The 26,088-nt window shown below is 39.4% G+C and overlaps 3 protein-coding genes and 1 non-coding gene across 9 annotated transcripts in view; 3 read left to right on the forward strand and 1 right to left on the reverse strand.

Moving 5' to 3' along the window:
• The window catches only part of TUT4 (terminal uridylyl transferase 4), a 127,250-nt gene extending 107,137 nt beyond the window's left edge, over nucleotides 1-20,113 (forward strand). Inside the window, exons 32-33 of the transcript XR_005066024.1 lie at nucleotides 19,008-19,070; nucleotides 19,741-20,113. The gene's annotated coding sequence lies outside the window, so the exon portion shown is untranslated. The remainder of the gene's footprint in view (nucleotides 1-19,007; nucleotides 19,071-19,740) is intronic.
• On the reverse strand, nucleotides 955-24,305 carry PRPF38A (pre-mRNA processing factor 38A). Its single transcript, XM_037043276.1, has 10 exons — nucleotides 23,981-24,305; nucleotides 21,425-21,584; nucleotides 19,474-19,595; nucleotides 17,708-17,793; nucleotides 9,052-9,162; nucleotides 6,780-6,892; nucleotides 6,169-6,195; nucleotides 5,971-6,068; nucleotides 5,450-5,498; nucleotides 955-4,890 (listed from the first exon to the last, which is right to left on the reverse strand). The coding sequence occupies exons 1-10, from the start codon at nucleotides 24,108-24,110 to the stop codon at nucleotides 4,848-4,850; spliced, it is 939 nt and encodes a 312-aa protein (XP_036899171.1). The 5' UTR covers nucleotides 24,111-24,305; the 3' UTR covers nucleotides 955-4,847.
• On the forward strand, nucleotides 17,818-17,896 carry TRNAC-ACA (transfer RNA cysteine (anticodon ACA)). The gene has a single exon. It is a non-coding gene; the product is annotated as a tRNA-Cys (tRNA).
• Nucleotides 24,306-24,420: 115 nt separating the features above from the next.
• ORC1 (origin recognition complex subunit 1) overlaps nucleotides 24,421-26,088 on the forward strand; it is a 32,526-nt gene continuing 30,858 nt past the window's right edge. For 5 of the 6 annotated variants that reach the window (XM_037043279.1, XM_037043283.1, XM_037043277.1 and 2 more), the window contains exon 1: nucleotides 24,421-24,511. The gene's annotated coding sequence lies outside the window, so the exon portion shown is untranslated. Of the gene's footprint in view, nucleotides 24,512-25,554; nucleotides 25,796-26,088 lie in introns of those variants that run through there. The other variant, XM_037043280.1, reaches the window with a different exon arrangement.

Below are 26,088 nucleotides of genomic sequence, written 5' to 3' on the forward strand. Positions count from 1 at the left end.
TTTATAGAAATTGTAAACTTTTAAGTTTTTTATTGAAATTCATTGCAGAGCAGTTGAAAAGGGCAAAAAAATTAGTCATATGCAGAGTGTTCTGTATAATGTTTAATGACATGAAGACAATATTTTTGCTTGTCATTATAGTTCAATACCCTGAAGTGAACATTTTTACTATTTCTTTTTTTTAATATATAAAAGTATATGTAAAATGTTGACAGGTTAAAGCTATTTATTAGGATTATTTTTCAATTATAATTTACAAACATTAGTTTCAGGTATAAAACATAGTGATTAGACATTTATATCTTACGAAGTGATCACCAAGATAAGTCTAGTACCCATCTGACAACAGTTATTACAATATAATTGTGTTACCTATACTATACATCTCCATGACTATTTTTATAGTTGGCAATTTGTACTACTAAATCCCTTTCACTTTTTTCACTCATCCCACTCCAATGCCCCCTCTCACCTGGAAACTCTGTATCTGAGTTTGTTTTTAGATTTAATGTATTAGTGAAATTACACAGTATTTGTCTCTCTTCCGATTTATTTCACTTTGCATATCTTTGAGGTCCATTTATGTTGTCCCAACTGGCAAGATTTCATTCTTTATTATGGCTAAGTAAAAAGTCCCATTGTACCACTGTACCTATGCACTACAGAGCAGAGATTCCTTTTTCTCCATATCCCTGCCAACACGTTTGTTGATTTGATAATACTCGTTCTAACAGATGGGGATATCTCATTGTGGTTTTGTTTTTTTTTCCCTTGATGATCAATGAGGTTGAGCAGCAAGTGTCTGTTGACCACCTGTATGTTTTCTTTGGAGGAACACCTATTCGTGCCCTCCATTTTTAACTTGTTTCTTTGATGCTAAGCTGTATGAGTTCTCGATATATTTTAGATATTAACCCCTTATTTGGATACATCATTTGCAAATAATTTTTCCTATTTAGTAGATTGCCTTTTTGTTGTAGGTGGTTTCTTTTGCAGTGCGAACTTTGACGTAGTACTACCCGTTCATTTTTGCTTGTCTTGGCCTTATGAGACGTATCTTTAAAAATGTGGCTAGGACCACATCTGTAAGTTTATTGCCTATGTTTTCTTCCAGGAGTATTATGGTCTCAGGTCTTATATTTCTGTTTTAGTCTTTAATTCATTTTTTATTTTTTGTATATGGTGTAAGTGGGCTAGTTTTATTTCTGGGGTAAAGCTATTTTTTGTGTTTGCTTTTATATTGTGAATTCTTATACATGGGATTATTAGGTAAAAAAGGATAAAAATCCCAAGATTCCTGTGACATAGTGCCAGATCACCATCTTGAAAAGTGGCTACCAAATTGCATTTCCAACAAATATATAAAATGTGTAGGTAAGCTTATGAAAAAGCTTTAAATTCCAAATTCACTTTTTCCTATAAAGGGTAATTTAAATGTTTATTTAAAAATAAAAAAATAAGGTGAGCTAAAACATTTAATAGTCCATCAGCCAGAAATAAATACTATTATCTGGAGAATTTTATTCATTCCAGTCATCTCTCTTAAACATAGACATATGTATATAGTTTTATCAAAAAATGGGCTCATATGCTGTTTTGAGTAAATATAACAAATTAATTTTACTTGGATTTAACAATATAAAGGTGGCAAAATGCTCAACTTTAAAATTTTGTATGAGAACCTAGATCTAAGTTTCCTCTGAAAATTGAGGTTATTTTAAATAGTATATATGACTCCTGAGAAATGCAACTAGTACCGAGTGTCTCTCCTTCCTGGCTGTATTATTCCTATATAGACAATGTTCAAATACTTAATTTGATCTTAAATAATTTCTCAATATTTATTGGAAGTTTCTAAGATGTTCACTACCACTCCTTTTACTGCTTTTTTCCTAGGTCCTTAATTTGATTCATTTCTTGCTTGGCTAATTTCATAGATCACACAGTTCTTTTCCAACTTTTAAGTTCTTGCATCCTTAAGAATGTCCACTCCCTTTAATATTTTAAAGACAACTTGGGTTGGGTATAAAATTCCTGGCACAGTCCTTGCCCCATGAAGTATGCTGTAAGATCTGAGACTTTGATTTTCCCTCACTACCCATGATTTGATATTCTCTCTGAAACTCATCAGGATATTTCTTAATAGGCTGTTTTTGTTTCAGGAAGTTTTTCTATTTGAATTTTTAAGTTTGATTTGCTAACAGTTCTCATCAGGAATGCCAGTTATGCACATGCAGGGTTTTGTTTTTATCTTCAGCTTTTATTATCCATTTTAAATTTTCTCCAGCCTATTTTCTCAATGCCTTGTTAACATTTTGTTTTCTAAGGTTTCATTTTTTCCAGTTTTTCACATCTTCATTTTATACTCTGCCAAACTAATTTACCATCTCTTTTTAGTTTTATATTTGCATTTTCTGAAACAGATCATTTTTATATGGTTTCTGTGTGGAGAAATTGTTACTTTAACTTTTTGAGGGGTAGCCAGCACTTGTGATCTTTGTTTTCTGATTAATGCTTATGTAAATTTAGGTCTGCTGAAAATAATATAAAGGGGCTAGGAGGAATGAGACTTGCCTTGGATTGTTATGTCATAAGCCTCTCAGAACAATTTTCTCCCTTCATTTTTTAGTATTTACAAGTCATTGTGCCCAATGGCAAAGCTTTTAAGGCAGTATAATTCAAATTGTGTGAAGTAAATTCAATTTAGTGGTCTGCACCCAACATTAAAAACTGTTACTATATAGAAAACATCAGAATGCATTTTATCTAAGGAATAAGAATTTTTTCCTGATAAGATATAAAAAATGTTTTATAGGCCAAAGGTAAAGGCATAAAGTTACAGTTCCAAGGCCTCATTTACTAGGCTAACTAGTAGACAGATGACAGAAATGGGCCTTCAGCAAGCTCCATCTCTTCTACACATGTGTAATTTATCAAAACTATCTACAGATAGATGTTCATCATGTCCCATCTACTGTTGTCTTTGCACTAACAAGAGGATAGGGACAATCTGCTTCCTACTACAGGTTGGCTATGCTGCCCCAATTTGGTCCAGATTTCACCATATGCCTAATAAGTATGCCTTCATTTTATGTTTGGGGAGGTTTGTTTTGTTACTAAAAATTTTTTTTAAGACAAATGAAAAATTTTCATTTTAAAGTGAACTTTAAATATTTTAATAATACAATGGATGACTTGGTTGCTCCATAGGTTATGTAGCCAAGACATTTCTTTCTACCTAAATCACTGGTAAGAAATAGCTGCTGGGACTCTGTAACAAATGCAAATAGAGGTGCTTATACTTATTTTTTAAAGACAGTCACATACAGTGGTATGATAAACCACAGTAGCTCTGGTGGACAACTTTTATTAGCCAAAGTATATGAATCACTGGAAAATCTGAAATCACAGCATGATGGCTAAATACTTCAATATTGCTGCAAAAATCCTTCAGTTCAATCAAGCAGTAGAATGTGAATCCTGTGGCTAGATACGGCTTCCCGGGAAACTGGATCCATCCTGTGTGAGGCTGTTGGTATTCAATTTTTGCTGGGACCAGAGCTGTAGGAAGCCATCTAATCACTTTCCATTTTTAAAGATAACGTACAGGTAAACATAACTTTTTCTAGCAAAGATCCTGACACCCTTTTGATTATCCACGCTCACGGACATTCTTTAGTCCTTACTTTGTTTCTGCATCCTTACACCTGTTCTCATTTTTTCAGAATGGTTCATTTCAGTTTTCAATTGTGATTGCATTTCTTCCTCTCACCAGTGTTGCTCTTGCCTATGATTGTTATTGGCTTTTCCTACATAAACACACAGTCCCTGGGCAATCTGTTCAATTCTCCACATCCACAATTACCTAAACAAACCTTGTCAATTTGTGGCTAGGTCACTATGCTCAATTCCATTCCCTGTTTCCGTCTAAGGTTTGTTTAGATATACCACAGCTGTCTCAAATTAACTTCTAAGTTGAACTGAATGTGTATTCTCACTACCACAACCCTAACTGCCCCTGTAAAACCTGGTCTATTCCAACTATATTTTCTGGCTTTATGAATAGCACTGTTTTCCAACAATTCAGGTCAGAACCCTGAGTGGTATTACTTTTGTCTCCATCAAACCTTTTCCATTTTGTTGACCTACTGCTACTGCCTAGACTAGAATAATGTCAGTTCGTGTAAAATAAAGGCTAAGCATCTTAATCTGGAATTCAAGGCTTGTGTGGAAGAAACACTGGAAGAATACTCTTAAAAGGTGTTAAATTACTTTGTTTAACTGTTCAATGCATCTGGGTTAAACAATCTATAAGAAGACTCACAGCATTTTTTTTTCCTTTCAAAGCTGCTTCCAATCAGTCAGTTCTCATGTTCACTGTCACCTGCTACTGCTGGAGAAAAATGTGGCACTAATATGTTTGACTAACTTGCCTTTCAATGAAATAGCTACACAAATCTTAGGATTCTCAGAACAGTTCCAATCATGAAGCAAACCAAAAACTACAGAATGATGGAAAATGGGTGTCTGAAATTTAATAACAGAAGGATCATTAGGTGGTCACATCCTCAAATCCTCAGTGTTGGTTGTACAAAGAGGTCAAAAGCAGCCCTTGGGGAGCATAATCCCTCAAACATGGAATAGTATTAAAAAAGAGATACAAAACTCAGCACCTCTTTCATTAAAAAAAAAAAAGGTGGAGACACTTTTAGGTAAAGAAAAACAAAACAAAACAACCCAACAAAATATTTTCATAGCTGCCTCGGGAGAAGATCTTAATCGTTCTACATACAGAGATGCTTTCATATCTGCAATAGGCCATTTGGACCAAACCCAAACTGAGTCCATTACTCATTCCCTCTCCGGCTCTTCTTGTGGCTTTTCTTAGATCTGAAATGGCAACACACACATTATTAAATTTAACATCTGTTCAAGGATCTAGGCAAGGACTTTTGGGGAAAACCAGGGTATGGTGACACTGATGGGGACAGAGACGTTACCCAATGTACCTAGTGTTTTTATGTCTCACAGCAACATAATGTACTATCCAAAATATACCATTGAGGAAATGACCTCTGAGAGATCAAGTGTACCTAACAGTGTACAGCATATAAACATTTCTAATGAAAGCTTATCAAATGTGAGTAACGTGGCCAATGTCACTCTCTTAAGTGTTAAAGGTAGGGGTGTAAGCCCAGGTCTCCTGAGACCAAAGCTCATATACCCTTATCACTACCCAAAGCTACAGTCCTACAAGGAAAAACAAAACAATACAGAACCATCTGATTCTAGGATTTTTCTGGAAAACAAACCAATTTTATCCTAATGAAGGAAAATTCCTAACTATTCCCATCGAAACAAAATTTCAGGTGAAATTTAGTTGTGATTGGGGCATTAATTTCTGAATAAAGAGTAAAAGTCTTAAGTCAAAATAAAGGTCAATTTATACCTTTCAGGAGATTTTGAGTGGCTCCTATGCCTGTGACTGCGGTGATGTCCTGGGGAAGAAAAGGCCAATGGCTGAATGAGATTCTGCTCTCCTACTCCTCCACTGTCATTTTCACCTCCTGTAATCCCTTCCATTGGCTTAATACTTTTTTTTGCCATACGCTAGGGACTACCTCTATTTTGGTAGCACCTCTCTGGACTAGTGGTGCTCGTATGGTAGGAAGAGAACTAAACCCACTTAATACACATTCAGGGCTTCATGGCTAATTATACAAACATTACACTGGTTTATTTACCACTACTGTTAGGGCTTATTCCTAAAATTTCAGATGAAGAAACAGGCTAAACATGCAAGCAAAGCTTGTATGTGAGTGTCAAGATGTGAACTGTGATTTTCAAATTCTAAGTCCATTTTCTTTTCTTCTAAGAAGTAACACAGGCACTCCAGTATTGCAGGAGGTTAATGCTCCTATTACATTTCTTTGTTAAGACAACCAATAGCAAAAGGCCCAAATACTATACCTGGGGACTTGGAGCGGGATCTGTGCCGTCTGTCTCTGGACCTGCTCCGGTGACGTCGTGGACTCTTGCTCCGATGCCTTTCTCGGCGAGGGGAGGGGCTGTGGAAATGACTGGTCAGACTCTCACATCTGACAATATAATCACAACAGCCTCCCTCCCTAAATCCCTAGCCTTCATTACAAATCCCTAAAGGCTTACCTCCTCCTTTTGGGAGACCGACTCCGCCTATGGAAAGAAAACAGGAAAAAGAGCCTTAGTAGGTAGGTGCCTTGGATGTTGTAGATTGCAAAAACTGCCCCAATTCTTAACCCATCTGTTATCCAGCTGCTTAGTCATGTAACTTTTTAGCATCCTCCCACTCCAAGTGATTTGCTGTGGCCAATGGGGTATTTACAAATGTGATACCACCATATAGTGGAAAGAAACCTGCATGACTGGTCTTGTTTGCTCCTGAATCCTACCACTGCCATGAGAACGTACCTAACCTAGCCTAGCATCATGAGACACACCAGAGAAGAGATGAACTGCCCCAGTTATTCAAATAAGGCTATCCTATACTTGCCAATAGACTGAAAAACAGGTGAGTGAAGATAACATACTAAAAAACTGCCTATCCAAGACCACATTGACATGAGAACTTAAATAAATGGTGGTTGTGTTACACTGAAGTTTTGTGGGTAGTTATTTTCCAATAACTAATACTGGGCAAGCAAACATTCTCCACAGACTTGGCATGTTCCCTTCCTGGAAGTCCACAGCACTACAGTGCTTAAAGTCTCTCTGGAAGAGGCAAATGACTAGGGCCTTACCTTCTGGGAGACCTGCTCCTACTTCTCCTGTAGCGCAGTGTGGGGGAGCGACGGGGCTTGTCCAAGTCTCGGTAGCTTCTCCGGCGGTGATCAGGTGATGGTACTCTCTCCAACTGGAAATGAGATGGATGGATCAGGGATGAGCACAGGCTTACAGAGAGCCATCCAGAAACACTGCTACGCTACCCTAGCCATCCTGTCTCAAATCCTACCTTCAAGTGATTTAAAAACAGTAATTTGAATACAGAGGGATAACCCTGAGGAGAAACAATTTCCACTCCCCTGCCCCAAACTTTCCAATAATCCCATTACTGTTCTAGTGTTGGTATAACTATTTTGTGACTTTTTCAGAGCAGTGAGAGGCAAGTAATTACATTTAATTCCTTAAGAAGTTGCCTTTCTAATGCAAAAAAAAAAAGAGATACAAGATAAGTAAAACTCCTAGTGTACTTTAATCACACAAAAAAATTTTCCCCACGCTCAGCCAACTAATAAAGGCCTTATAACATTGACGAAACAAATAACAAGCACTTGAAGTGCCTAAGTTGTATCTAAATATCCTATCTTGTTATTAAATGGAACCAAGGGTTGGGGGCAGAGGCTATTAAGATATGACTTTAACATATTGCCATTATGACTTCACTAATATGTGGAATCTAATGAACAAACAAGCAACACAGAGACATTTGTAGCAGGCTTGACAGCTCTTGGAGGGGGGTGTTAAGGGGTCCAAACATTGAGCAAAAAAGGAAAAAAGGACTCAGGGACATGGACAAAACTGGTGATCATGGCAGGGAGGTGGGTGTAAGGGGAATAAATGCTAATGAAAAAGTACAGTAAAATTTCTAAAAAAGGACATATTGTCATAACAAAGCAAGAATGATGAGACTATGATTGTATTAACGTTTCATGAGACAAGTTGAGCCCCCCCCCGCCCCCCGGCCAAAAACAGGATAATTTGAGCATCAAGAGAAATAATGATTGGAAGTATATCAAATATGCTTAAATCCATGAATTCACAAACTTTCCAGGGACAAAAAGGCATTCATCATCTTGGGAGGACATTCAAGAACCAACTTATTTTAAAAACTGATTAACAGCCCTAGCTAGTGTAGCTCAGTGGGCTGAGTGCTGCTGGCCTGTGAACCAAAAGGTTGCTGGTTAGATTCCCAGTCAGGGCACATGCCTGTCAGGGCACATGACTGGGTTGGGGGCATGCAAAAGGCAACCCATCAATGTATCTCACACTGATGTTTCTCTCCCTCTCTCCCTCCCTTCCCGTCTGTGAAAGTAAAAAGAACTTTAAAAAGAACCGATAAACTGGCTATGAGATGATCACTGTTGAAGCTAGGCTGACAGGTAAATTGAGGCACAGTCTCTTCACTTTGGTATGTGATTAAAATTTTCCATTCCCTCACCACAGAAGAACACCTCAGCTTTGTATAGCTTTGAATTCATGAATGATTGTGCTTCCTTTTGCACTAAACATCAAGGGACACTGATGGCTCAGAGCAGCACTTCCATTTATAATGGAAGTGTACTGTCCCAGTATCGGTAAGGCAGCATTTCTTGTATCACCCCCTAGCCTTTTTGTACACACATATTGTTGCTTTAATTTTAGTCACAAATGTTTTAAAGCCTTCTTTTTTAACTTATAAGCATTTCTACATTACTGTACACTTTTCCTAACAGCTTAAATGGCTGCTTAATACTCTGGTGAGTTGATATGTTAGTTTATTTAACTGCTCCCAACTTTTCAGCATTGTAATTAATATGATAGAATGTGACGATACAGTAGGCACTTATTTTTTTAAAACCAGGCTTAGTTCTTAAGATAGTTCAATGATATAAACTAGGCTTAGTTCTTAGGACAGCATTATTTTTGTCTTAAGTTTTTATTTTAAATAGCTTCATTTAATAATATTTTATTAAGTAGTATTTAATGAATAACTATCATAATTGCTGGGCAATTACAATGCCCCAATACTATGCTAAGGACTTTATATTATCTCATTTAATACTCATTAACAGTCCTAAGAGAAAGGTATCAGTATCCTTTACATAGAAAACTGAGATGACATAATTTGCACAAAATTATACCACTATATATAGCAGAGCTAGGATATGAACCAAGGACTACTTAACTCTAAAGCCTGTAATGTTACTAAATACTGTATTTTTTTGTTAAAATTAAAAATCAAAACCAAAAAAGGGCACCATTCCCATCTCCAGAACTATCCCTCCTCCACCCTTAAGCTCCCAGGTACCTGACCTTCTCATCTTCCTCTTCCTCCTCTTCACTGGACTCCACATCATCCATATCCTCTTCTAGAGCGCTAACCCGAGGCTCCAATTGCTCAGCTTCCTCTAGCACGTAGCGTTTCTAAAGAGAACACAAGAGTGTTAGGGGCCTTTTTATTTCTTCTGTGTCCTGAAGACCCAACACTGGGCTTCTGAGATTGACAGAAAAACTATGGAGCAACAGTTGAAGTATTAGGTTGGCCGAAAATCCATTTAGACTTTTTTGTAAAATAAAAGTCACATTTTTCATTTTACCAATAACTTTACTGATTTGGATATTCTGAGTATCTCAGCTATCTCCTACATAGTACAACACTGATTGTTCTCAGTGTCCTGATTTGTTTATCAACTTCAACTGGTCTACCTGACAGTGGATCATTGTCCAAAGAGAACTCTCCAGCATAAAACTTTGCAAACCACTTTTGACATGTTCAATCAATTACAGGACCTTCTCCACACACTGAACAATTCCATTTTTGCGTTTCAGTTTTTTTTCCTTTATTGGAATAATAAAGCATAATATGCCAAAAACATGGATTTTCTTCCACCTTCAATATTAAATACCTACACAAAAATTCACCAGTTTTGGTGAGTTGTTTTTTTTTAAATGCACATTGATATGATAACTATCACAACATAATCTAACAAAACTATTTCAAATGAAGTTAAAGACAACTATGCTCTACCAGAGCCATGTTACATAAAAAAATAAATTTTTTGGCCAACCCAATAATTTCATTTTGAAGACATCCTGGATAGTTTATGATTGTCCTAAGAAGTTTAACATACCTGAAAGTTACATAGTCTTTTAAGCTGCCCTATAAACAGATACAAAGCTGGAAGGAACATCTCCTTTTTCTGTTGGCTCTACTACCTGTGGTCTTATACTCTAAGGTCACTGGAATAGGTATCAGGGTTGATATAGCCTCAAATACAAAAAACCCCCATGAACTTCATATACAAGGTCCATAAGTTCATGGCTTATACTATATTGGCTGGCAGTTCGAGGCTCAGATCCGAACCTACCCCAAGAGATCCACTTAGGCTCAGCCTAGTTTGAGGGCTGAAGAGTACCTCAGGCCCTGTTTCAGAGTAGCACCAATTCTCCATTATACCCAAGATTCAGAGAGCTAGCTATCAAGAGTCATGCATTTTATTTTTTATTGTTGAAGTATGTCTCCATTTTCCTGCCATTACCTCCCCTGCCCCATCCAACCCGAACTGTGCATTTTAATGCACAGCACATAAACAATTCATGTGGTTCTATTTTCTTCTGAGATATGGCTTAGCAGTACTTACTGAATCATTGAGAACCCAAAAGGCAAGAGTAAGTTCAAAACCACCAAACAGACTAGCCGGGTAGTAAGATCCCTTATCATTTTCTTGTGCAAAGCATGTAAAGAATGTTGGATAGCCCTGGAATAGTAAATATGTATTCTATTTAGCTCTCACTCATTCCTAATAAAATTCTATAAAGGTTGGGAGAAATGTGACAAAAATGACACTCAGTGAAGCCAACCCTTCAGAAAAGTGCTTTCCAGTCACAGAAAATCACCACAGTTGGGGATCTAGGACTGCATCAGAGGGGGTACCCAGAATCCCCAATGCTCTGAGTTGGAAGTGACTTAAAGTTTAAATATTAATACACAGCATTTGTGTTTGATGAAATTAGAATTCATTCCACTGTAGTTCATTGCCAATGACAGGGCACATCAGAAGCTAAACTGATGACCACTGGGTTGCTTAATAATAACAGAATCAGAGAAAGAGATAGTCTTAAGGGTCACTTCATCTAGGACACGTAAGAGGCCCATACTAGAACACATCTGCTGGTAATATACATCAGTCATTTCCATTTCTCCTCAGTGAGTCCTGTTTTGTAGTCTTCTGGACTCCATGCACATAACCTCATTTTTTCAGTAGGCTTGCTGCTTATAGCTGACAGGGCTTCAGAACCCTTAGCTGCTATAACCTGACTGTCCAAGTATTATATTTCTTGGAGTACTTTAAAAAAATAAAAGCAGATAATAGTAATAATAACTAATGTAACACACAGTAATGTGAGAATTGGATCCCAAAAAGCAAGTTTTTTAAATTATATTTTATTATGCTATTAATAAAATTATGCTATTAAATACAGTTGTCCCATTTTTTCTCCCCTTTATTCCTGTAATGCAGCCCCCCTTATTTGCCACCCCCCCCCACTTAGTTCACACCCATGGGTCATACATATAAGTTTCTTGGCTTCACTATTTTCTATGGTATTCTTAACCTCCCCCTGTCTCCTTTGTACCTTTCAATTGTTTCTTATTCCATGTACCTTTTCCTCCATTCTTGCCCCTGGTACCCCTCCATGTGATCTACATTTCTGTGATTCTGTTCCTGTTCTAGGTTTTCAAAATTTTTTTTTTAGGTTCAGTTGTGAGTTTGTCATCATTTTACTGCACATAGTTTTGATCTTTTTCTTAGATGAGTCCCTTTAACATTTCATATAATAAGGGCTTGGTGATGATGAACTCCTTTAACTTTACCTTGCCTAGGAAGCACTTTATCTACCCTTCCATTCTAAATGATAGCTTTGTTGGACGGAGTCATCATCTTATGGGAACTCCTTTGTAGGTAACTGTTTCCTTTTCTCTTGCTTTTAAGATTCTCGCCTTATCTTTAATCTTGGGTAATGTGGTTATGATGTGCCTTGGTGTGTGCTTCCTTGAATTCAACTTCTTTAGGACTTTCTGGGCTTCCTATATGTCTCTTTCCTTTGCCAGATTGGGGATGTTCTCCTTCATTGTTTTCAACTACTTGTTCATCCTCTTCTCCTTCTGGCACATCTGATTTGAATGTTAGGATGCTTACAGCTGACCTGCAGGTTCCTAAACCTCTCCTTGTTGTTTTGAATTGTTTCTTCATTCTGTTCTGGTTGAATGTTTATTTCTTCCTTCTGCTCCAAATCAACTTGAGTCCTGGTTTCCTTCCGTTCACTGTTGGTTCCCTGTATACATTTCCTTATTTCACTTTGCATAGCCTTCACTTTTTCCTCTATTTTGTGGCCATACTCAACTGGTTATTTCTGTGAGCATCCTGATTACCAGTGTTTTCGACTATGCATCTTCATGCTTAGTTCTGTTTTTGGAGCTTTTATCTGTTCTTTCACTTGGACCATTTTTCTTTGTCTCGGTGTACCTGTTAGGTTGTAAGGGGTAGGGCAACCCACATTGCTGCACTGAGGTGCTGCTGTCTGTGGGGAAGGGGTCTGAGAGGAAACAATGCCACATGCTCGGGTCTCTGCTAGCTTTCAGTCAGTTCCCCTGCTGCTCACAAGCAAATTGGGCCCTTCTGGTGCTGATTCCCAGGTGGGTGGATTTGTACACATTCTAGGACCCTGTGGATCTCTCCAACGAACTCCCTCTGAAGCTGTGAGATTCTCCCACTGCTGCAACCACATGGGTTTTTACAGCCAGAGGTTTTAAGGCTTTCTTTTCCACGCTGGAAGCCTGTGTTGTACGGTCTGCCTTACTCTCCAGTTGTTCCTCCTGGTTTATCTGCACGCAAATGTGGGACTACCAGCCACTACCTTGCCACAAGTCCTCTTCACACTGACTGCCTATCTACACATCTCCTACCAGTCTGGATGAAAGTTTCTTCTTTAACTCATTGGTTGTTAAACTTACATACAGTTCAATTTTCTGGCAGTTCTGGTTTTTGGTTTTTTAATTTTTTGTTGTCCTTTTGGTTGTGTGAGGAGGCAAAGTGTATCTACCCATGTCTCCATCTTGGCTGGAAGTCAGGTTTTCTAATTTGATATCTCATTCTCTTCACTATATAGTCTAGAGCAACCAGTATGGAACAGGAGAGATATGGCACTCATTCAACAATTAAAAAAAAACAAACCCCCCAAAACCCAACTATTGACACATGCAACATAGATGAATTACAAAATAATTATGCTAAATGAGAAAACTGATAAAAATGAGAATGTACTGTATTAATTCCAAAATAGAAACTATTGTGGCAGGCAGCATACGTATCAGTGGTTGCTAAGAGGTGAGGGGAGAGATTACTCAGAAGAAGGAAACTTTGGGGTGATGGATATGTTCACTAATCTTGACTGTGCTGACATTTTAAAGGGTATACACACATAGGTAAAAACTTACCAGACTGTAACACTTTAAATATATGTAGTTTATTCCATGTCAATTACACCTTAATACAGCTATTTAAAGGAAACCCTTTGCTCAAACAAAATCTCAATCTCAAGCCCCATATGTAACTTAGAGAACAAGGAACTACCCTGGTTGGGATATGTAGGGTTGTCTCCTCTTATTCCTTTCAGTAGCCTTAAACCAGTCCCATAGGGCAATTTAGAGATCAGTGAGGTAGTCTGCCTTTTCCACATTATAAATGGGAAAAATAAGACCAGGCCCCAAAGCTGTAATAATAACCCAGAAATTCAGGTCTCCTAATTCCCTGTTCAGTCATCTCTCCATTCTCTCTTTAGAAATCCCCATAATCCCTTTCTCTTCAAGCTACCTACTGTATCTGTTTTCCCTTTGTATTGTCAACAGTTTTAAAATCATACTCTGGCTGGACTTCCGGCCAAGATGGAGGCGTAGGTGGAAACATTGTGCCCCCTCCCACAACTAAATTTAAAGACAGCTAAGTTTTAGAAACAAAAACGCAGCCAAAACAGTGAAAACTGAACTGTACCGAAGTCCGATGAACCACTCAGCCAGACCGGTAAGAGAGGCGGAGGTAGCTGTGGAGCGGGTTGGGCTGGAAAGACCTTTCGGTCTGACCAACCCAGGAGCGGAGGTGGAGGTGGAGGCTGTCTGACTGTGGTCACACATTCACGCGCAGATAAACCAAGCAAAGGAGCGAACAGATTGCTCAGGACCTCAGCAACGGGAATTAGAGCCTGAAAGTACCAACTGGAAAGCCTTTCTTGGGGTCAAGGGGCCGGGAGAGGCTCCCAGGCTCACAGAGGGTTCGTGGGAGAGATCCACAGGGTCCTGGAGAGTACACGGGCTCACACACCCAGGACCTGGCACCACAGGGGCCCAATTTGCTTGTGGGAAGCCGCAGAGGGGACAGAAATCTGAGAGAGAGCAGAGCAAAGTGTCATTTTTTTTCGCCTCTCTGACCCCGCCCCCACATACAGCGTCACAACCCAGCAACTAGGTCCCCTGGCCCTGAGGCTCCTAACACCTAAGGCTCCGCCCCTCATACATAACAGGTGCAAACAGAACAAGCATTATGACTCAAGAACAGCTCAAAGCCCCAGAGCCTATAATTCTAAGTGACCAAGAAATAGCCAGCCTTTCAGATGCACAGTTTAGATGCACAGGTGATCAGGATGCTCACAGAATTGGTTGATTTTAGCCACAAATTAGAGGAACATATGTAGGCTAAAATGATTGAAATGAAGGGAAATGCACAGGAAACCAATAGTGATGGAAAGGAAACTGGGACCAAATCAAGGGAGTGGACCAGAAGGAAGAAAGAAACAACCAAACAGAAAAGAAGGAAGAAACAAGAATTCAAAAAAAATGAGGAGAACCTTAGGAACCTCCAGGACATCTTTAAAAACCTCCAACATCCGAATTACAGGGGTACCAGAAGGGTAAGAGGAACAGCCACGAGTGGAAAACTTATTTGAACAAATAACAAAGGAGAACTTCCTCAGTCTGGCAAAGGAAATAGACTTCCAGGAAATCCAGGAAGCTCAGAGAGTCCCAGAGAAGATGGACCCAAGAAGGCACATCATCACTACATTAGCCAAGATTAAAATGAAGGAGAGAATCCTAGAAGCAGCAAGAGATAAGGGGACAGTCACCTACAAAGCAGTTCCCATCAGACTGTCAGAGGATTTCTCAAAAGAGACCTTACAGGCAAGAAGGGGCTGGAAAGAAGTATTCCAAGTCATGAAATCCAAAGACCTACAGCCAAGATTGCTTTATCCAGCAAAGCTTTCATGTAGAATAGAAGGACAGATAAAGTGCTTCTCAGATAAGGTCAAATTCAAGGAGTTGATCATCACCAGGCCCTTATTATGTGAAATGTTAAAGGGACTTATCTAAGAAAAAGAAGATAAAAAAATATGAACACTGAAGGCCCTGGCTGGTGTAGCTCTGTGGATTGAGCACGGGCCTGCGAACCAGAGGATCGCAGTTCGATTCCCAGTCAGGGCACATGCCTGGGTTGTAGTCCAGTTCCCTACAGGCCAACTCCCAGCAGGGGACGCACAAAAGGCAACCATACATTGATGTTTCTCTCCCTCTCTCCTTACCCTCTAAAGATAAATAATAAATAAATAAAATAAAAAAAGTCACTTAAAAAAATATGAACAGTGAAAGGACAGCAAACTCACAGTTATTAACAACCACACCTAAAACAAAAACAAACTAAGAGGACAGCTAGATCAGGAGCAGAACCATAGAAATGGAGATCACATGGAGGGTTTGCAACAGGGGAGTGAGTGGGAGGAGGAGAAGGGGGGAGAAGGTGCAGAGAATAAGTAGCAGAGATGGTAGGTAGAAAATAGATGGGGGGAGGGCAGGAATACTATGGGAAATACAGAATCTAAAGAACTTGTGACACATGGACATAAACTAAAGGGGGGGAATGGTGGGGGAGGGCTGTGAAGGGTGGAGGGGAGTGAAGGGGGAATGGGACAAATGTAATGGCATAATCAATAAAATATATTTAAAAAAGAAAAAGAAAAAAAAAATCATACTCTGTAAAAGCCATTCCTGAAAGGTGCTTCATGGACAATCCTTTATCTTTGGGAAAGAGAAGCAGGATGATTACAGTGCTATTTTAGGGGTTAAGGTTTTGGTGTACCACTCTTGACCCTCCTTTTACCTGTTTTATATCCTAACTTTTATATGAAGCTCAGTTTGAGAAACGTTGCTTAAAAAGTTTTAAATAATTGAGCCCTGGCTGGTGTAGCTCAGTGGATTGAGCACAGGCCTGCGAACCAGAGGACCACGGTTCGATTCCCAGTCAGGGCTCATGCCTGGGTTGCAGGCCAGTTCCCTACAGGCCAACTCCCAGCAGGGGACGCAAAAAAGGCAACCATACATTGATGTTTCTCTCCCTCTCTCCTTCCCCTCTAAAGATAAATAAATAAATAAAATCTTTTTAAAAAGTTTTAAAAAATCGAGATTACCAAGCTCCAGCCAAAGGAGAAGAGCATTAAGTAAAGAGCTTTATACCATGGCTTGTATAAAGCAGACTGCCTGCAAATTGGTGGTAAAGCACCAAGGAAGCAACTAGCTACCAAGACTGCTCCAAAGAGTGCACCCTCTACTGGAGAGCTGAAGAAACCTCATCATTATAGGCCTGGTAGTATGGCATTCATGAAATTAGAAGTTACTCATTCATTCCTGGTAGTATGGCATTCACTATACTGCTGATTTGCAAACTTCCCTTCCAGTGTCTGGTGCAAGAAATAGCTGAGGACTTCAAAACAGATCTGCGCTTCCAGAGTGCAGCTATTGGTGCCTTGCAGGAGGAAAGTGAAGCCTAACTAGCTGGCCTTTTTAAAGACCCAACCTGTGTGCTACCCAAGCCAAACATGTAACAATCATGCCAAAAGACATCCAGCTAGCACACCGCATATGTGGAGAATGTACTTAAGAATCCACTATAATGAAAAACATTTCAATCTTTAAAAAAAACATTCTCTTCTTCCTGTTATTGGTAGTTCTGAACGTGAGATCTGTTTTCCATGGGGTTGAGAGTCACCTAAGTATATAATTGCAAGTTAAAGACAGAGGACAGAAATCAGTCACTGGCGCTTTCCCATTTTCATTTGTGTGTGAATTTTTAAAATATAAATGTAGAGACATAAAGCATTAATGCAAGTCAAGATATTTCAGTGAACAAGTTTCAATAGTTCAACCTTATAACAATATAAACCTGTTATTCTGGACAGTGCCAGCATTTGGATTTTTTTTTAAACAAGTAAATTCCTTATTGATGGCTACTAAATGGTGTTTGTAGCATTTCTATCAGAGTAGATTCTATCCACTCACTCTACTTTTCTGAGTTATCATACATGCAAGTATGTTTTTAACGCTATCTTCTGTGCTGTTCCTGTACGTTTGCTAATAAAATACATTAAACTATCAAAAAAAGTTACAAAAAATCTGCCCTAGCTATAGTCTCCTTGATATAATACTTTAAGGAAAAAAGTTTTCTTGTGTTAATTGTTCACTTTTAAAGCCCTGCCCTTCAAATGATCTGCTTTCCCCTCACCCTTCTGTGAGAGGAAATGTTTTTCACAGACATAAAGACTACTTATAACCCTGACTGGTGTGGCACGGCTGGGCATAATCCAGCAAAGGAAGAGGCTGCCAGTTCTATTTTCCATCAGGGCACATGCCCAGGTTGCAGGTCTGGTCCCTAGTCAAGGTACAAGAGGCAAACAACCGGTGTTTCTCTCTCAAATCATTATTTTTCTCCCTCTCTTCCTCCCTCCACCCATACAATACATAAACAAACAGACAAATACATTTTTTTTAAAGAAACTACTTATTAAGAAGACTCCTGAAATCCATCGGTTTCAGTGGCTTAGTGTATGTGTGTGTCTGCCTCTTTTATGGGGGTAGAAGAGTGTATCTTACCTGTAGCCGGGGCAAAATGATATCACAGACTCTCTCACTGTGCAGTAGTTCATCAATGAACTCATCTACGTGCATCAGTTCAAACTCTGAAACAAAAATCACAAGCTCAAGCCCTGACTGGAGTGGCTCAGTTGGTTGAGCGTTGGCCTACAAAGTGAAAGGTCACCGGTTCAATTCCTGGTCAGGGCACAGGCCTGGGTTTTAGGCCCAGTCCCCAGCTGGGGGTGGGCAAGAGGCAACCAATTGATGTTTCTCTCTCACACTAATGTTTCTCTCATCTTTCTCCCTCCCTTCCCCTTTCCCCCAATCCAAAAAATTACAATAAAATCTTAAAAAAATCATAAGCTCAAGCAACTTGGAAAAAAATTTAGAAGGTTAAAAAGTAAAAGTGTCAATTCTCTCCAGCCTCCCTTTCAATAGTAAAGCTATTGGAGTGTGGTAATTATACAGAGGGGACTACTATGAAACTGGGCTTAAACTACAGTCCTTTGAAGACCTGTCATCACCATCTATCTTCATTCATTCATTTGGCCATACTGAGACCATCTATGTGCCAGACCTCATTTAGGAGCTGGGGATAATGGGATAAATGAAGCTGTTCCAATTAGCAGACGAGACAAACACAAAAGCAAGCACAAATAGCTGTGCTGTGAATTGTATAGGGGTAATGCTCTTGAATAAATCATATAACTTAAGTGTAATTTCTCATGTGAACCACTATGTTTCTAAATGTAGAAAATGTATGTTTTATGGTAAATGGAGCAATTTCAGAATTTCTATCGTAAACATTACTTTAGTTCAGTAGTTCACATCCACGGGTGATTTTGCCCCCATCACTAGGGTGGGGAGAACTACTGACTTCTAGTGAGTAGAGGTCAGAGATGATGTTAAACATCCTACAATGCACAGGACAGCTCCCTACAAAGAATTATCTAGCCCAAACTGCCAAAGACTAAGAAAGAAACCCTATCTTAGTTTAGTTAACATAATATAATCACAAGTAAGTAATTCTATGGTGGCCATGACCATGTCCATCTTAGTCCTCATGTTGTTTCCAGTACATAGCACAGTACTTGGCATAACTTTTAGTGCTTAATACGTATTTACTCAACAAGTGAATTAATAAGTTAACAAAAGTTTAAAGTGTAACTCCAAATTCTTAACCTTCTACTGCTAAATGATAAATGCAGCAGTAGAAAGGGGAAAAGAAAAAAAAGTTACCAATCTTTTATGACACTAAGCGAGAAAAGGTTTTGATTGCATTATCCCACTTTACTACTAATATGTCTCTCTGTAACAGGCACGGAGCTGCACTTCTTGGATATACTTATTATTTTTCAGTGGGACTACTACATAAGTATGAGTAAGTACTCTTAAGTCTGTATTGAAGTACAGTGCTACAGGAGAGGCCAGTAGAAAGAACTGTGAAGATGGAAAACTGACTCTACATATGGAAAACTGACTTTGGGAGGTTTGGGGAAGGCTTCTATGGAGCTCATTCCAGAGCTAAATCTTATGAGATGCAGCACATGTAGAGGAAGCACATGATATAAGGCTGGGATTAATACAAGATGCAGCTGGAAAGGTGGGCAGACAGGGCTGGCTGGTTAAGGCCAAGAGGAAGCCAAAAGTCTAATGGAGTACTCCCCATTACAGAGATAAAGGGGAACACTCACACAATGTATGTGACAATGTGAAGGCAGAGATGTCTGTGAAATAAAAACTGGCTCAAGGATAAAGTTTCAATCACATGGCAGCATACTCACCCCCATTTCGATTCTGGCTCTTAATTTTCCTATAGTCATTGTACAGAGGCTCCAAGTACTTGTAGCAATCAATTGCAGTGCCTGTCAGTCTCATGTAAAGTGCTCCCAACATGCGAACATACCTGACAGATAAATGACAGCGAAACAAAAGTTTGTAAAGAGTTCTAAAACATTGTAGAAGTTCATCCTAGAAAGTTCCTGAATTTTACAACTGGTGTTTCTCATGACAACATTCAATACAAAAGTTTTTTTTCTTTCCTTCGGCAGATGAGAAAACTGCAATTTTGGAGGCAGCATGAGGCAACAGGAAGAGCTAAAATATGGAGACCAGGGTTCAAATTCTCATTCTATCACTTATTTACTGTGGGAATTTGGGATGTATTGTTCAACTTTCAGAGTCTATTATAGCAACTGCAAAACTAAGATAGAACCTATATACCTCACATGATTGTTTTAAGAATCAAATGAGATACCGAATTTAACAGACGATGTAAGATATATTTACTAACAATAAAGGAATACATATAGGCATGAATATATAAGTTATTGCTAGGCAGCAGAATGTTGTTCTGGAAAAAACTCCAAGTCATCTTGTTTCAAATTCTGATTCTATTACTTAACTTTGTAACACCGGGCAAATTATTTGCTTTATCAATTTTCATAAAATGCTGATGATAGCACCTAATTTGCTGGCACGGTGTACTAAGTAAGAAATATGTGGCCCTGACTAGGTAGCTCAGTTGATTAAAGCATTGTCCTGATACACCAAGATTGTGGGTTTGATCCTTGGTTAGGGCACATACAAGAATCAACCAGTGAATGAAATAATCAGTGGAACAACAAATTCGTATTTCTTTCTCCCCCCCTAAAATTTAAAAAAGAAATGGTAAGGTACTAAGAATAGCATATGGCACATAGTAAGTACCTAATAAAAGATATTTTCCCCCTGGCTGGTGTAGCTCAGTGTATAGAGCATAGGCCTGCGAACCAAAGGATTCCCAGTCAGGGCACATGCCTGGGTTGCAGGCCAGTTCCCAGCAGGGGACGCACAAGAGGCAACCATACATTGATATTTCTCTCCCCTTCTCCTTCCCTTCCCATGTAAAGATAAATCTAAAAAAAAAAGTTAGGTGTTTTCTAGCTGTTAATGTTTAAGATTCGTTCTTTTTCCCTTTTATATCCAAACTAACCATTCAACTCTCCACTTACATAATACAGTAGCAAAGAATATCTGAAGCCAGCTTTGCCACTTTCTAGCTGTCTGACCTTGGGGAAATTACTTAACCTCTTTGTGCCTAAGTTTCCTCCCCTATTATAATAGGGATAATATTTTCACAGGGTTGTGGTGAAGGTTAAATTATTATTTAAATCTGTTCTAAGAGGAAGATCTCTTAGAACAGAGGGTGGCACACAGTAAACTATTACTATGTATCTGTCATACTTATCAATGAATAATAAAAGCAGCTCACCTATTTGTGATGTTTACTATGTAGCAAACACTGTGTTGTGAGATTTATAGCACTACCTTACGTAATCCTCACATCAACACTGAGCTGATGTTGCTGCCTCTACTTTACAGTTAAGAAAGTAAAACTGAGAAAACTTAGTTACTACTCTAAGGTCACAGTTAATAAGTAGTAGAGTCTGGACACAACCTATATCTAACACCAAAGTTTTCCCTCTTAGCTTCCCATAGTATGTTGTTTTCTTCACCCCTGGGCATCCAGTGACTTGTGAAATACTTTTCTTGGAGAAAAGTCACCAAGACTGGAAAAGTAAAGGAGATGAATTCAATCAAGAGAGACAGAACACAAACTCAAGAGTTCAAAAGCAAAAATCCTAGAGTAGAACTTTGTGGAAAAGATATAAGTTAACATTCCTCTTAACCAAAGCCAAATTCTGGACTACTAAAATTGAAGGTTTTGTATTAGCTGGTCAACACTTCACTCACTTGAAGTCTTCATTTTTTATAAACTCAACAATGATATCCTTCTCCGGTTGAATCTGAAGCATCTTTAATGTCAAACACAGAAAGGGTGTTGGCTTTATGTTGCCACCATAGACGCCACCCACAAACCTTAACTCCATGGCTTTGTCGACTACAAGTTCAGCTAAAAACAAAAACAAAAACAACATACATTTTAGGGCTAAGCTTTTCCAGATTTAAAAAAGGAGAGAAATTAGTTCAAGGTTTCGTACTCTTGAATACCCACCACCAGTTTAATATTAGAACAAGTATGCATTAATAGTAATAATAATGATGACAGCAGCTAACAGATACCATTTACTATATGCTAGGTACTGAGCTAAACATTTCATATAATTTTATTTAATCTTTGCAGCAAATAATGGGGTAAGTTCTAGCACTGCTCCTACTTTCAGCTAAGGAAAATGAGGGCTAAGAAAGGTTAAGTGACTTGCTCAAGGTCCACAGCCAGAAAGTAGCAAGGCCTGGATATAAATCTGAGCAGTCTAACTTCAGGGTCCATACCTGTCACCATCAGGTTAGAGGGAATATAGCCACATTTAGAGTTAAAAGTGAGATATAAGAATGTCCAAACCCATAGAGAATTTTTATGAGTTTATTTAGGCAAAATGGTGATATGCCAGGAAGCAAGATCTCAAATGCTCTAGAGAATGCCAGCTTTGTATTTTTTTATACATTTAGAATTAAGGAAACTAAGGAAGATTACATGACATTGGGAAACCTCAGATTGTATTAAAGGAGAGTTAAGATTATGTGTTCTGAAAAAGAGGCACATTCTGACATTTTAAAGGTGTGTTAAACTAGATGCGTAAGAACAGGCAGGGATGGCTGAAGGCGAAGTTAAAACTTTTACTAAGTTAGTTACAGACCTGGGGCAAGACTACCCACAATTACTTGCCCAATTCTGAACTTATAAAGCAGCCCTGGACAGTGTGGCTCAGTAGATTGAATGCCAGCCTATGAACCAAGGGTGGCAGGTTTGATCCCCGGTCAGGGCACATGCCTGGGTTGTGGACCAGGTCCCCATTTGGGGACGTGTGAGAGGCAACCACACACTGATGTTTCTCTCCTTTTCTCCCTCTCTTGTCCTCCCTCAAAGAAAAAAAGAGTAAATAAAATCTTTAAAAAACCAAAAAGAAAAAAGGTACAATTAACAACTCTTCAATAACTACATACAGTGGGTAAATCTCTTATCTATAAAATGGGGATGCTAACTTTCCAATGTGGTCAAAATCAAACACTAGCTGTGTGAACTGGGGCAAGTCACTTCACCTCTTTTTGAGCTAGTCAAAATTTAAATAATAAAGATAAAACGTTTAAGGGCTATAGTGAGAATCAAATGCGACAATACAAATAAATGCTAATACCAACCTGACACACAGCAAATAATAAATGCTACCTACCATTAATGGGAAAGCATTTTATATATCAGACTCCAAGTTCCTTTAGGATAAATTCTGTATTAATTCACTCAAGCTTACAGTTGACAACTTACTAAAGATTCAGATAGAGGGATAAAGAAGAGGGACGCAATTACTATTTTTATGGAGTTTACAGCCTGGCAAGGCAGAAAGCATTGATGAGTAGTTAAATGAAGATGCAGAATATGATGAAAATATACAAGAAAACGTCACCTTACAGAGGACAAAGAGGTCCTGCGTTTACTTTTGAACTACTGACTTAACATGTCTTGGAATTAGAGATTTAGATCTTCAGGAGAGATCTGAGCTGGAGAGATAAATTTGAATTTGCAGGCATCTACATACACAGGATGCAACTGTGTTATGAAGCTCATTCAAGGACAGAACTATGTAATGAGAAAAGGGTCCACAAATAAACCTTACAAGACTAAAATTTCATGGCGACTCAGAGCAACAATAGGACTGGTTCGTGGGCACACACAGCTAAGCGGTGGTGGCAGCATTATAACAAGAATATTTAACAGTGGTAAAAACCAGCACCACCGCTACCAGCGATATGTCATTGCATTTAATGATTAGAACTCTGAGATGGGTATCACACTCGTTTCACAACAGAGGAAGCCACAGCTCTCGAAGTAACAGAGATACGAAAAAGAGGAGCCAGAACTCGAACAAAGATTAAAAGACTACCTAGGAGACTTCTCTGAAGAACTAATACGTACATCAAGACCCGATCGCGGAAATACTGCAAATGATTTACATTTGGGGATAGTAAGATCATGAATATGGTTGGGGGAATGCTGCTTTTAAGACTTTCGGGGTCCCCGAGTTTACCGCTGCTTGGAACCCCGGAACTTATCGTTAAACATGGAACGACTCCAAGAACTGAAGTGAGACACCATTCGTAATAAGACCCTACCACCTGTTTGTCCACAGCCCAACACAAGTCTAGGCATATAGGAGGGGTACAAATTTTTCTGAAAGTCAGTTTCCTTCCAGTCTCACCCCACCCCAGGGTGAGACTGTCCAGTCCTACCGGCGCCCAGTCAGAACTGGGCCACAACGCGGCCGATGTTGGGGTCGGTACGCTGCCACTCACCCGTCAACCCAAAGCATTCCTCTTTCCAGTATTTGGATTCATAGATTCGAGTCCGAATGATCTTCTCCACCAGATACTGAGGGTTGGTGCCGTGGATGCTGTGCGCATCCTTCACCGTGCGGTTCGCCATTTTAGAACCCCTTTAGTTCTATTTCCGTCGGATCCTTTAGTGCGTCATATCCAGCTTTTAAACACAAACACAAACGGAGAAGGTGAAGGAGACCTCATTTAAAGAGCTCAGGCAACCATCTTGAAATTGGAAAGTCGCAGCGTAAAGAACTTCCCTTTGCAAACGGCGGCACAGATAGAATCGATGATGGCCGCTGCACGTAGGCGTAAGTACGTCATGCGCTCCCTTCTGGGTGAGCGGGAGGGGAGGGCGGGCTGACTGGTGACTCGACGTGGAGACGCCATGGGGGCGGGGCTACGGCGTTTGGCGCGAAATTTTCTCTTCTTTCCATTCCTTGCTAGCTTCCCGTTTCCTTTCCAGTGTGCGTCCCCTTGCCAGCAAGAGGAGTCCTGCTAGTACAGGTGAGAGTTACTCGGCTCCACAAGCTCCTGAAGTGGAGACGGTGGGAAGTGGAGGACTTATTCCTAAGGTTGGGAATCTTTCACTCCCCGCGAATGTGGCGTCCCACGGGCTGGAGGGGGACCTGAGCCGTGGGGATTGAGGAAGTTGTTCTTTGTAGACTCACTCAGTCATTGATTAAGTGAGCAGATATTTACTAAACGACTCTTAAGTGCAAGGCGTCGTTCTAAGTCCATTGGAAACGTTTCTTTCCCACATCCCTATTGCAAAAAGGCTTCCAGCTCCGTCAGGGGCTGTGAGTTTGCAGTGGGGAAGCCAGGAGCCAACAGCAGAGAAGCGTGAGCATTCCTGCCCACAGCACCCTGAAGACTCAGTGATGATAGTAATCACCCCTTGTCTCTAGATTGCGCTTGTAAAGAGGCGCGTCTTTCCCGCCTTTGAGCTGTAGTGTAGCAAGCACCACAGGGAAGTGGGAGCAACAGAAGTTACTACACCATTTTACGGTTGTACCAATAGCGCCCAGAAACTTATCTAGCTCGCTGTTTTACCCCCCGGTTGAGCTGCTCTTAATCCATCCACCTTTCCAGGAGAGAAGTCCAATGGCACCTCTGCTACTCCCTGTAGTCTAATCCTAGAATAGAGGGGTCTTCTGTCTTGATAGTTGGAAAACACTGACTTAAAGGCATGAGATGGCAAGATTCCTACCCTGGTTTGCTCTCTCTGAAAATGCAATGATTAAATGTCAGTTTTCGATTTTAGTTATCTGTAAAAGACGATACCCTCTTCCCTGCTGTAATGGATGGTTGGGAATGCCTTTGGAGGTTTCTGATGTGGGAACATGGTGTACCAAGTTTGTCTGCGATAGTTCTTAACCATATAACAAAGGGCAATATGTGGACTCCAAAAGATTTATGAATTCCCCAAAATGGAATGCAGAATTTTATGTGATTTGTATGTGTTTCATAACATTCATCAAATTAGTAAAAATAATAATAATAAAAAAATTAAAAAGGAAAGGAAAAGAACAAAAAACCAAGAATCACTGTGCCTTACAAATAGAGCAATGGATTAAGGAAATAATGGAGTGAATTTACCATTTTGCATTTTTTTTTCACCAAATTCTCATTATTCCTAGAACAATGCCTGGCACACAACAGGTGATTAATACATATTGGTTGAATAAAAGGAAGATTCTATTATTCCATTTTATGAATAAGTAAGTGTCTGGGAAGCCTGACCTCTCAGTCAGTGTCTGGGAAGCCAGACTTATTGTAATAAGCACACCAGTAAGTAAGCTATTGGGTACATAACATTATCTACTTTCACACACAGTGAAGTGGTTAAGAGCACAGTCATTGGAATCTGGCTGCTCATAGTTTGAATTAAGGCTGTGCTGTTCTGTGTAACATTGGGATAAGAAACCATCTCGAAGTGATAATATTCACTCAGCAAATATTATTGAGAGGCTTCTGTGCACATGATACTATGTATTAACATTGTTCTGGGATTATTAGGATTAAATGAAACAAATATATCAAGAGTTTTGGTACCACTTTCTGTCACATTGGCTCAATAAATA

This window comes from Sturnira hondurensis, unplaced genomic scaffold (genome assembly GCF_014824575.4).
Source record: "Sturnira hondurensis isolate 20B ecotype Veracruz unplaced genomic scaffold, ASM1482457v3 Scaffold0004068, whole genome shotgun sequence".
NCBI lineage: Eukaryota > Metazoa > Chordata > Mammalia > Chiroptera > Phyllostomidae > Sturnira > Sturnira hondurensis.